Source organism: Kryptolebias marmoratus, linkage group LG15 (assembly GCF_001649575.2).
Source record: "Kryptolebias marmoratus isolate JLee-2015 linkage group LG15, ASM164957v2, whole genome shotgun sequence".
In the NCBI taxonomy this organism is placed as follows: Eukaryota; Metazoa; Chordata; class Actinopteri; order Cyprinodontiformes; family Rivulidae; genus Kryptolebias; species Kryptolebias marmoratus.
Window position 1 is genome coordinate 22,238,198 of NC_051444.1, and position 13,110 is coordinate 22,251,307.

Genomic DNA, 13,110 nt, shown 5'->3' on the forward strand with positions numbered 1-13,110 from the left:
CCTCTCTCGTTTTCCTGCGGGAATTGAATGCAACGTGACGCGTTTTGCAGCGCTCTCCTGCACGATTTGCGCGAAACCCTCTCTGAGCGGCTTTATTATTACTATTATTATTGTCATATTTAAACCATTTTTTATTTATTATTTTTCCTTTTTGTACGGGTCGTGCCGTCTCCACGGAGAGCAGCACAGCTCCACGCGCGCGCGCAGCTCAGAGGCGTTCTGGCATAACGTGAGCTGGGCTCGACTCCCCGAGAAAACACCCCCCCCTCCTGGAGAAGCGCACCCTGCTCGGTTTAAACCCACTCGCATATATACACAGGCTACATGCACGCCTTTTTTTCTCTCTTGGATAAAATTGGTTGTGCAGAAAACCGACAGATCCTGAGTGGTCAGCTTCCTTAAGAAAAGATGGAAAGCTCTCTGAGCAGCGTTTCCATGCAACAGCAGCTCAGGCGGCTGTGAGGAGCAGATGCTGCTGCTGCTGCTGCTGCTGCTGCTGCTGCAGGGAACCACGGCTCTGTAGATCTGGTGGGGTGGGGGATCTGTAACCCCCCCCCAGCGTTCTCGTTAAAACCGATGGAGCGACAAAATGAGCCAGTCGGGGGCTCGACCCAGCGTGATGGCCCAGAGGAGCGCGGTAAGAGAATTTTATTTTGGATATATATATATTTTTTTTACCTGCAGCTTTTGCGCGAATTCTGTAAATGCATGTGGACCGACGAAGATCGACGGAGATGTCCTTTAATTGAAGTCCGTCCGTCTGATTGAGGATGTTGGTGCTGATGTTGGACGCAGTGATCCAGAAGAACCACTTGTGTCCTCAGATCAGAGCGACACCAAGTTTGACTTTTAGGCTGATGCTGGTGGCTTGTAGTGTAGGGTACATGAGTTTGGACAGTGTGCACATAGACATGCTGGTTCCTGACATGACTTTAACTTTAAATACTTTTTACTATTGCTTAATGGGAGATTAGTTCCACCCTGTAGGTTTCATGGTTTTACAGAATAATGGAAAAAAAAATAACTTTTATTAATAATTTCTTTCTGATATGGTGTGAATTCCATGATCATACCCCTGAATAAAGAGTTTGTTTAGTTTGAAAAAAAAAAATCTGAAGTTTTTCATGTACTTTTTCTAATATTATAGATGGGATACAATAGTTCATCCACCTGCTGAAATAAGAGAGAGCAAAATCATTATTCTTTTAGTCTTTTAGGGGGCAGCAAAAAAGGTTTTATATCAAGATTGACATGTAAAATTACATCAAGTTATTATAATAACGTTTCTTGGCCCACCTGAAAACCTGTGGTTCAGTGGAAAATTCTTTCAAACTTTATTATCTGCTGTCTCTCTCCCTCTCTCAAAAAAAAAAAAAAAAAAAAGGAATGCGAACAATTATGGTTTTTGCCTGCATGTTTGTGTGTCTGTTACCAAATTATCTCATAAACCACTGAACAGATTTTAATGAAACTTTTGGGAAATAATCATCAGATCTACCTCTACAGCTGATTAACTTTTGGAGCCAATCCAGATTAAGATGGATGCCACAGCTAAATAACTTTAATAAACACACAAATGGCTATAAGTCAGTCACTTTTACAAATGTTGTGCAAAAATGTGGTGTGGTAGTCACTGACAGTCAGTCACAACACATACTCCCAAGTGCTACTCATTGCACAAGATCTTTGCTTAAAAATGTAGCATGAACTGTTGGCGCCAACCCTGTTTGTCTGTTAGGTTATCTTAGTCTAAAACTCTAGCATGAAAGACAGCATGCAATATGCATTTACGTCAAGGAATGCTAGGCCTTTATTACTCTTTAGTCCTCTTTATTCAAGCATTAAATTAACAATAAATACATTTTGGGGGTTAGTCTAAATGAAAATTGTCAATTTGTCCTTTTCACTTAAAAAATGAATCTATATACAGTTTTAAAAAAAATGCTTATACCCATTTTTTTCTATTTCCCCACTCCTTTGTTGCTTAAGCCCCCTTCACACCAGATAAATAATGTTCTACCAGAACAGTGATGGTGTTTGCAGGGTGATGGCTTCAGGTGTGCATTAGGACTACAGTGGGCGCCCAATTACATATGATGGATGGATAGATCCAGGGTGGTTTTGAGCATGCACAGAACCTCTGTAATGGGGTTGTGGTGGTTCAATGTCCTGTTGGCAGTGTATTGGGCCTTTGGGTGGAGTGGACTGTGGTGGACTGATGCATGATGTGGGGCATCAGCATGCTCGCTGGTTTAGCTTAGTCATGGAGAATTTGACATTTGCAATTTATTGCTACCCTTTTAACTTTAATATTGTTTGAAAATGCATTCAACCCCCTGAAAAGAAATGAATTTGTTTTAAAGAAGTACTGTGAAAATTTGTATGTGGAACAAATTTTTCCCATTAAGAATAAAAGAAATTAAAATAATTCTTTCTTCGCCCTCTTCCCCGAGACACACACACAGCCTTCATAATCATGGTCATTTTCAGCTCATTAAAGGCATTATTCCTGCCTAATAACATTGTTCAAAGCATAATACAGTGAAACATTAACAAAATAATAAATAATGAAAGCAGTAAACCATTTCTGTAATACACCTCCCTCTTTGAGGAATTGCGACTGCCACGGGAGACGCAGTGCGTGGGCGGAGGAGGTTATTGTGGAAGGATAATCCCCTTCTATTATGACTTTTGGGAAGTCAGCAGGGTTGCTCTCCCTCCTCAGGAGTTTAGCACTGGGTCTGCTCGACACAACTTCACACGTTCTGCAGCCCTGGCTTTACTCACGTCGTCTTTTTTCCCCCGAACTGACAGCACTCGCCTGACTGTCTCTGCAGGCTTGCACTGAACAAGGCGTTTGCTTCCGCCTTGGCTTCAAAATGTCACAAAAATGTGCCATAACATTGCCATCGTACCGATTTGTGCTGCACGAGGCAACCGCTTTCTTTGTTCGATGCTGCGCACAGAAGCCACGTCGTGCACACCTCATGAGCGGCGCTGCAAGTGAGTTCAAGTTCATTGTAGGGGGAGACACAACACCCCTGGTGCTTCAGGATCCCAAACACAACAGGGTGTTGCAAGGTTTTTTTTGTAAAGCAATCACAGCAGAACGAGACCCACGTTACATATCAGTCACGCACTTACATTGTTTTTGCAGCCACTGAGCTGAATTGTAAATGGTGAGGTTTGTATGGAAACCATGAGGATCCAGAATGCAGACAAATGAAGCAGACGGAACTAGGTGGAAAATGACTTTAATGAGGGCAGCAAAACAAACTAAAGAGACAAAAACCAAAATGCAGGAGCAGAGAATAACAGAAGCAAGAGGAGCAAGAAACTGTAGGAACTATAGCCCCACGTCATGGATATGCTGCTGCTGCTGGCACCATGCTCTCCCATGCGCTGCTCAGAACCGCTGCCACCACGACCATTAACCTTCCCAACCTCACTACCAAAGTTTTGTGCATGCTCAGAGTTATTGTGGATTTATCATGCATTAGGACACATAATCGGGAGCCCACTGTGTTTCTAATAGGCTCCTGGAGCCCTTGCAAAGACCCTGCAAAGACCATCCATGTTCTGGTTGATTTCTTTCTTCTTTACACCACAGTGGGTCATCACCCAGTGTAAAGAGGACCTTAGTACTTCCCACAGTGGTCTCATGCCTGGGCCATAATCTCACCATGCCATGAGCGCTGTGCAAGTGCGCCATGATCTTGTGAGTAGCTTCATCCTGACGCATTCTGAGAGAGAGTCATCCCAAGCGGAGCCCTGGGTATGGTGAGATGAAGGGCTTAGGATCTTCATAGAAATATGCTGTTGTGAGCTGGGTAGGGTTACAAGAGAGCAGTTAGGGCTATTTGGTGGGTACTGATGATGCAGGAGCATCTTGATTGCCTTCACACTAAAAGAGGCTTTTTAAATCTGATGTGATCTAGTCACATTTTCATAGGTCATGGGCAGCCTAGTGGGGGTCTTAATCCAGTGTGAAGGGGGGTTTACAAATATGGTTTTAACAGTGTTTTTGTACACGTTGTATCATGTAGATCATGGGTGTCAAACTCCTGGCCTCAAGGGCCACTGTCCTGGAAGTTTTAGGTTTTTCTGCTTCAACACGCCTGATTTAAATGGTTTAATTACCTCCTCACCAAATCAGCAAGTTCTCCAGAAGCATGTCCCCAGGTCTTAATTTAAAGCGTTTAAAAGCAAGAACACATCTAAAACATGCAGGAGAGCGGCCCCAGAGGAACAGAGTTTGACATGTGATGTAGATGATTTGTGAATACCATGACAAAGTGCAGCAATTCAATTTTTTTTTACAATTTTCTGACATGTTTGTTGTCTCCCACAAAACAAGAACACAAAAACATAGCCAAAGTTGAAAATCTGTATTGGTTCTTATGCTTGTTTGAACATGCCATCCAAATCTCTCTGAGCCAGAACCTTCAACAACCGTTGGCACATCTCATTCAGTTTTAAATTTCTGTGGAAGTTTCTTCTTCCACTGTCTTCCCAGCCTTGGCAACTTGACATGTGTTTCACACTGGATGGCTTTTGCATGTCAAAGATATTTCGGAGCAGGTAGAGCAACTCCTGCCTGTCTTCGCTGGGTGTTCCCAGTGCTAGTTCTCAAGGCAACAAGCAAATAATATTTGGACACTTTTGCATGTTAAATACGTCCTGTCTTTACATGCTTGCTTTACATGTTTCCTCTGTCTAATCTCCACTGCTTGGGCAGATTCAAAGCATTGGCACAAATGGGTAAATAGTTGCGCAAAGGATTGGCTTGGGCTGTGGCGGAGCAGACTTTACATTTCAGACAGATGGATCAGACATGTATGTACGTGCTGTTTTTTACTGAAAACTTCACACGCTACTACTGGCAACCAAATCCAAGACCCACGCTGGGCGTTACCGCTTTACGCAATCTGCCGAGACATTTGGCTGATAGTAGCAAGTCTTAAGTTAAATGTAGACACACGTTGACACAGAAAACTGGTTTTTAACATAGACATTTACGCAACGTGACAACCTCTTCTGTGGCAACATAAAGTCACTATTTATACAAGAGCAACAACATAAGAAATTTGCGGCGGGGTTCAGATGAAGGATAGTATGCAAAACACAAAGACATGTTTACAAGAATAAACCTGCCTTTCCAGACATGTGATATCAAGTTTGCCTCGGGTATTTTTCTGTTTTACCCAATGCTATCTTTGTCATGAATCTTGCATGAATCACACATGACACAGACAAGTCTGAGCAGGTATTAGATGCTGGGTAGGGCCAGAGAAACCCTGACACAATATTTACCATATTGTTAGCTGTTGGCATTGAAAGGGATTTGAATTAAGGACACGATTTGCACAACAATACAGTTCCGATAGTGCTATTATATTAGGCATGGATAATTAAAGCTGTTAAAATAAACTATTGAACTGAATGGTTTTGTTTCCTGTGCCTACGGTGGCCATTTTTGTCACCGAAGTCTTTTTGGATTTGCAAACAGGTTTGTCTTTTAATGAAATCAACATTCAAGGGATCAAAAAAGTGCTAATTTTTACACAGTTAGATCTTTACTTTGCTCTTCACATTTTCTTTTTGCTGCGTACCTACATTTTACTGGTTGAAAGCACCAATAACAAGTGCAAAATTCCCAATAAATTGGAAAACTATTTTATCCCCTCGGGTGCTCTGCTTTCCTCTCGTTGTCCAGAAAGCATGCCGAATTGATAAATTGATTTTAGATTGGCTGTAGGAATTGGTGCGACCTCGCTGTGACCTGTAGTGGACTGAAGCTTAGTAAAGGTTCTGCCACACATTTTGCTTAAAGGGATTTCTAATAGACTCTCCAGCCACAGGTAGATGGAAAATAAGTAAGTACCAATATGTGTTAAAAGTGTAGTTTTACTACTTGCTTTAGCCATGCGCTCTGCATTTTGATGCACTGCTAAATAGATTTAGGAACATTTGCTAACCTTTCTGACTGTATGATAGCGATAGTCTCCCAATATATTACTCCTTCTTTTACCCTTGACCAACCAGAGACATAACAGTAGATAAGCTCTCCATTACTTCATGTGATTGTTCAAATTGTAATGTAGTTGTAAAGAGCTTTATCTTGCAGTGAATGATACCGCTGTAGACTTTATTTAAACCCCACCTCCCAATGATTGACGACCTCTTTATATCATGAAAAGCAGCCAGAATGTGGCGCATCTAGTCACTGGAGTTTTTAACCCATTTCTCAAGACCAAACTGCTCCCGTTCCTTCAAGTTGGATGGGTGCTGCTTCTGTACAACAATCTTTAAATCATATCAGAGATTCTCAACTGGATTAAGGTCTGGTATATTCCACGATCACAGTTCTGGGATCCTCTTTTGTCTCTGGCTTGTGTAGAGAGTTTCTTGGTTTTTATGGCGTGTCTTGCTTGGTGGCAGCTTTTCCCACATGGATGATGATATTGATTCTGGAGGCTATCAGAACAGGTGTCCATAAACTGAGATCACTTGACACCTAAATAGCCCACAGGGGATCTTATTTGTCTAAATATGTCTTCTGAAGGTAATGGTTGGGGGTTCAAAGCAAAAACTGCGAAGACATATGCATGTACAACTTTTCAGCTTCATGTTTGTTAGTATTGGTGAGAACATTTTTTTTTTTTTTTTACAATTCAACTTTAGGGTTCATTCATTAGGTAGACTATGTGTAGGTCTGTTATTTACAATTAAATTGAAAACTCATTTAAATTCCAGGCTGTAAGACTACAAAAAAAGAAGGAACGCCTGCAGTAAGACCTGTGTATTTTGTTTTGGTCCTGACGCTAGACACTCTTCAAGAAACTTTTAAGTATCCTGACAATGATGTTAACCACGTTGCTTTCAATTCAAGGACATTTTATATTTGCCATGAACCTCAACGTTACAGACTTGACTAGACCTCTTAAGCTCTGGTATCTGGCACCATGATCAGATTCTTTAAGGTGGAGCCTCCGTAAATTTGAGTTGTTTTTTCCAAAATAATTGACAGACATTCAATTGGATCAAGATCCCGTAAACTCATTCTTGAGCTATGTTTTGCATTATGAGTATTATCTTTCTGAATAAGGCAACTACTATCAGGGAATATCATTTTTAGGAAGGGGTAGATTCAGTCTATAACAATGTTCAGGCAAATATTTTGAGGCAGCTGTATTTGGGTGACTAGTAAGACCCAGCGTTTCCCTGCAGAATATTGCTTTTAATGGGTTGTCTTCTTCCTGGCATGAGTTTGGACCACAAGGTTTGCATGCCCATTCTAAGTGTTTTCTGTGGTGAACAGGGGTCAGCATGGTTACTCTCATCAGTGTGCAGCTTTTTGTTTTAAGAGTTTGAGTGACTGATGCTTCTCTATTGGACAGAAAAACACAGAACCGTGTGTCTGCCGTGTTAGTTCACAGGTTTTGACCAAACTTTCAAGGAATTGTGCACATTTTTGAAAGGGAGAAAATGCACTGCTGTTTGAATGTGCATGGAATGTGTATGTGTGTGTCCACATGCACAGGCTTCCTGAGCCATGTTGACTCAAACATGGAGAACAGACTAGAGCACAACAACCGTTGTGGCCAAAAAGGGCAGAATTATATGTCTCAACATGTTATTCTTCTGTGTAGTCACCGTAGGTAATTTAGAGTCTGACTGTGATCCGTTTTTATTGAGGCAGTGTGTTGTTTTAAAGGGTTGGTCACCTTCCTCTACAGACTTGATATAGAAGTCCTATAAATCAGTAGCAGGGAGTTTAACAGCTCTGTGATTTTCTTTTCCATTAGAGTTGGCGTATCGCTACCCTTTGTGTAAGCTTGAAACCTACCACATCCTTTAAGTGTTTTTATATCATTCAGGGAGTGAGACCAATCTCAGCAGTGCAAAGAGTATGATTCAATCCAGGCAAACTTAAAAACTGGAGTGGTTTCTAGGAGTTAGAAGAATTTTTCTGATGGATTTTTCTACTTTAATCAATGTTGTCAGTTTATATGTGAAACTCTTTTGTGCGTTTAGTATGTCAATGTCAGATTTATTTATGTTGCACATCTGAAACAACTGAGGCTGACCAAAGTATTTTACAGTCAAGCCAGACAACAAGGCAACAAATAAAAGGACAAAAAAACATACATATAAAAACACAACCAAAGTACAATTCATGAGCTCGGTTAACATCTTTTTGCATGTTCTGTTTGAATCCAGTGCTGAAGTCACTTAAAAAAGCCTGATTCTCTTGGAACATCCAAGAAAAAAACTGGTTGGTTGACTGTAGTGCTCATCCTGGTGTATATATGTTCATGAATATCTCAAAGAAGAAGAAGACAGGGCCAGACCATTTAAAACTTTAGAAGTAAGGAATAAAATCCTAAAATGAATCCTAGAATGGACAGGAAATCAACGAAGAAAGGCCAAGACAAGATTTTGTTCTTGATTGATCTTAGAAGAGCATTACAGTAGATGGGAGGTGAATAAAGTTTAAACAACTTTTTTTCAGGTCTTTTATAGGAAAATAAAGCATCACCTTGGCAGAACTGGAGCATTGCTTAAAACCTGATTGGAATTTTTTACAAATAATGGAAGTCTAAAGAAAAATTGGAGTTGATTAAAAACAACTTTAGACAAAAACTAGTAGTAATATTTTATTTTTCTATCTACAGGCGATGTTCAGAAAGAAAGAACATAACTCTGTCACATTTTACTTTCTATAGAGCTCTCTGTCTGAGGATGTTGAGTTGAGGTGTCCTGGCCTCATTAACCATCAGCGTCTCCTTTTCTTATGCTTTTATATAATTAATGAAAAGTCTGTTTTTTTAATCAAACATTAAGTCTAGAAAATGAATTTCAAAACTATTTAATGGCAAGCCAAATGTCAAAACCCTTCTTGTTTTGTTCTCTCCACCAGGTTCTCCTCCTTTCTCCTCTTGTGAGCACACAGACAGCCCAGAGCAGGAGGAAGCCATGATGAGGAGGAGCGATGACTACCTGCCAGTCCCTGGTGAGGAGAAGAACCTGGCCAGGGACTTCGGCAGCAAGCCTGGGAACAACGAGTCCATAGTAAGACGTTTTCTCATTCCTGCATGTGATGGTGTGCAGTGTGGAGAGTTTTTGAAACTCTCCTCGAAGCTCTGAGATGCAGGTATCGTGTGTGAGCTGAAGACGCAGACAAGGGTCGAGTGTGCTCCAGATGAAATCAGAAACTCTGGTTTGCTGTCCACAGAGAGGAGGGGGTCATTTCCAAACACGTTGATGCTCCTTTGAGGGTTTTGCAGCTGTTTTTCCAACCAGATGTTTTTATTTGTTTTGCTTTTTTTTTTTTTTGTGGTGTTTTGGGAGCTGATAGAGGATCATAGTTAAGTTCTCTGTTTATCAGCTCTAATACGAACAGAGCTGTTTGTTTCGCTGCCTTTTAAAGAGAAATAAACATGTTATCCATGAAAGCGGGCTCCTCTCTGGGAGCATCTCTGACTTATTAAAAGAAGGCTGCTGTGTTCCCACTCGTGAATCAGAGCAGCAATAAAACAAAGGTATGATAAGCTACACTAAATATGACTTTTTAAAAGGGATATTTTGATGTTGCCCTTTATAATACTGTGAAAATCAGGTAATCGGCATCATTAAAAAAGAAGAAATATTGACAGCCAATATATATTGAGCTGCAGTGGGCAGGGATTATTCTTATTACAGCAGATTTGAAAAATCTATACAACACCATTATCACTGATTGTGCTAATGTGATATTTATTCATAACAAAGTAGACAAAAATGTGTTTATTCTTAAAATATGAAAACAGAACATCATCACTGCTGACAAGATGACTGCCTTACTATCTATTCTGGTGGGGTGGAAGAGGTTAACATATTCTTATTTACTTTATTTCCTATAATTGACAATAAGTTGTACAATTTTTTTTCCTGCACAGTAGTTTTCTGTGCTTTAGTTTAGTTTACAAAGTTTTCCAAGTCGCACAGTCTCAGACTGAGATGACATCACACCCAAATCCAGTTTGTGTGCATTCAAAGAGGCTTTATATATTGAGTAACTGTATATTACGTAGTCACTGGTGCAAGGCAATTATTTTGTAGGAATTACAAGCTCCATTGGGTCCAGGATTAAAGGACGTTTTGTAGCTGCAATCCACGATGGCTGCAAACTGAAAAGACCTTTTTTTAGGTCTAATTGTTGGGTGGAGCATGTTATATGTTGCCTTCTCAGCTACGATTCACAATATTAGGAAATTCATTGAGATTTCTTCGGATCGAAGCTTTGCTAGTGAAACAGTTATGGGATATTCAGACAACCATGTACTGTATAAAGTAGCTGTATTTTTTTTTTACTCAAATGCCAGAGATCTGAAGGGGTTTTGTTTTGCAAACCTCTATCCACCCATAAACACATAACCAACACTACAGAAATTTGTCTGTTATCTGCAGGTATCTTCAGATCAAACCCAGACCCAGCCCCGGTCTAATTCTCAAATTCTTACAACCTGACTCATTTGTGTAATTAGTAGCCTTAAAGGGGACCATTTTGCTCTTGCCTTTTGCTTAAGAGCAAATATTCATGAGCCGTAATATTGTTCACATAAGGGGGAATGTGAACATAAACACCAATGTATCTTAGCCCCAAATGAGCAACGGTTCTTTATATGAGCCTTTAAAAACCTGAACTCGACAGAAACGAAAGCCTAGAGTTTAGGAAGCTGACACAAGAAATTCGGATTTATTTATTTATATTTTTCTCATTATCACCAGCTGGCCTTAATGCTACTTTGGTGCTCTAGTCTTGCAATTTAATGTTTTGCCAACCTGCAGTTATATGCTAAATGTGCATGGCCAATGGGCAAATGAGAATAGCAGTTTGAAAGGTAACATTTATACCGTTTCTTTCGTATTTGATCAAAGCGTATCACAGACAGAGACGAGATCTGCCTTGGATCAGAACTTTGTCAAATGGATTGCTGTTTTTCATTGGTGTGGGTAGCCTCACTTAAGAGGGATACCCTTCAGACACATTTGTGGTCACACTGCTTAAATGATGTGATCATAAGTGGCTCCGAGTACCTGGTCTGAGCAGTCTGTGTTCTGAGCTGTCAGATGCACTGGAATTATCGACGCATCATTCTCAGTTCTTGTTCACATTTGGCATTAACATGAGCCTTTGATAAACTGATTGCGAGCGGACAGCTCTCAGCCATTAACAAATCCTTTTCCTGTTTCTGTTTGGGCTTTGGAGACATTTGCCAGATACATTCTAGACACTGTTGCCAAGCTGGATGCTGAAACCGTTGCTCTGTGGGAATGTTGTGAATTAAATCCTTCATTATGCAAAACCTGACAGTTCCAGCGTCCAGATTTGTTTTATTGCTGCTGTGAAATGCAGCAGACCGCTGGACTGTCTCATCCTGAGCTTATCGTGGCTCAGAAGTGTGTGTGTGTGTGTGTGTGTCGATGTGCGTGGGAGTGTGTGTTTTGTGCACACATGTATGGGGGCGGTTGTGTGCATTTGGAAGCCCAGAGGAGAGGAGAGCCTCATTTCCCGGCGGCTTGGTGAGAAAAGAGTTCCCACTGGCGAGTGATGCATACACCACAACATCCTCATCTGCCCTCTGAGAAGTGTCCTCTGACCTTTGCCGCTATGACTACTTCCTGTTTAAAGGGGGATGAACATGCATGTGAATCTGTGTGTATACCACACGCACAAGCCCCCTCGTGATAATGTCGTTGGCAGGAGGTTTGAGGCTGTAAAGAGGTTTCTTTTCTTTAGCACAAAGAGTTCTGTGTCAATATTAGTTTTGTTGCTTATTTACAGCCCTAAAAGCAATTCACCTGAATTCAGCCTGAGTTTGAGTATTTTATTGGCAGTAGACTGTTTGATCTGTGTGTATTGGCATGTAATTGTTTTTTTATTTGTGTTTAAACAGTGGTGACAAATATGAGCTGGTTTTATTGTTGTCATAAATTACACCACAGGAGGTGCTTTTTGAAATTCCTTTCTCTGGTTCATACCTATAATTCCCTCGCACACCTGTTGAGTGCACAACCAAAAACTACAACTACGCATTTAAGAAGTCTACATAATTGATATTGTGCTAACTCTAACCATAAATACAGAGGAATATTTAAAGGCTCTGAACAGTTTTGTCGCTAATAATCCAGATCAAGCACTAATTACATTAATGACAACAAGTATAAGGCAAGAATTAGTTCTTTCTCTTTAACTTTCATTTGGTTTAGTTTGTGCACATTACAGCACTGTGGAGTAAAATTCTACAGAAGGCTAAATGTAGCACATATTCAAAACAAAGATCCATCCTTGAGATAAATGGCTAGGCTTTTACGTCAACTTACTGGGGTCAGTGGAAGTTGCTGAGCGTGCGTGTGCACGTGCGTGCGTGGTTGTCTACTGTGTGCCTAAGTGTTTCATTGCTGCCTTCCAGAACTGTGTTACTATTACCTCAGCTTTCAGACTCACACACAAATCGTTATTCTAAAAAGTAAAAAAGAAAGGTCAATCTCTTTCCGTTCTACAGTTTGTCAAATCAAAGCCTAATAAAAAAATAAAATAAAATCATCAGATCTATATAGGTTCTAAAATTAGATAAACGCATGTAATATATTAAATTAAATTCATAAAAATTGAGCCAAAATGCAGTCAGGGTGTGAAAACCAAATCAGCTTTGTGAATCAGTAGCTTGGAGAGGTTCCTTTTTATGGCAATAACTTGAAGTGTCTCAGCACCTTAATTGTTTTATTTTTCAGCCATTTTGTTAAAGATTTGCTGGAATTGTTGTTCTGTTGCATGAAAGTTTGTTGATCAATGACAGGCATAGACTTGGGGTTACAAAAAAGGACCAAATCAGCAACCCTCCACCATTGTGCTGACGGTTGGTATGAGGTGTTTATGTTGTTTGGTTTTCTACAAACTTTGTGTTGTGTGTTATTGCCAGACAATGTTACTTTGATACTTTGGTGTCGATTTTGGTGTAGATTTTAGGGCACGCACATATTTGTGTTTTTCATAGAACAGTTAATTTACTTTCAATAATTTCCTGAGAGCTTGCTCTCACAAATATTAGTTCTATTGCTGTG

General features: G+C 40.3%; 1 protein-coding gene across 3 annotated transcripts in view; it reads left to right on the forward strand.

Moving 5' to 3' along the window:
* ano1a (anoctamin 1, calcium activated chloride channel a) overlaps window positions 1-13,110 on the forward strand; it is a 55,203-nt gene that overhangs the window by 2,816 nt on the left and 39,277 nt on the right. The window contains exons 1-2 of one of the 3 annotated variants that reach the window (XM_017419630.3): window positions 341-637; window positions 8,924-9,075. In XM_017419630.3, coding sequence (XP_017275119.1) covers window positions 577-637; window positions 8,924-9,075 — 213 coding nt within the window. In that variant the 5' untranslated portion in view covers window positions 341-576. Of the gene's footprint in view, window positions 1-340; window positions 638-8,923; window positions 9,076-13,110 lie in introns of those variants that run through there. The other 2 variants (XM_017419629.3, XM_037979740.1) reach the window with 2 other exon arrangements.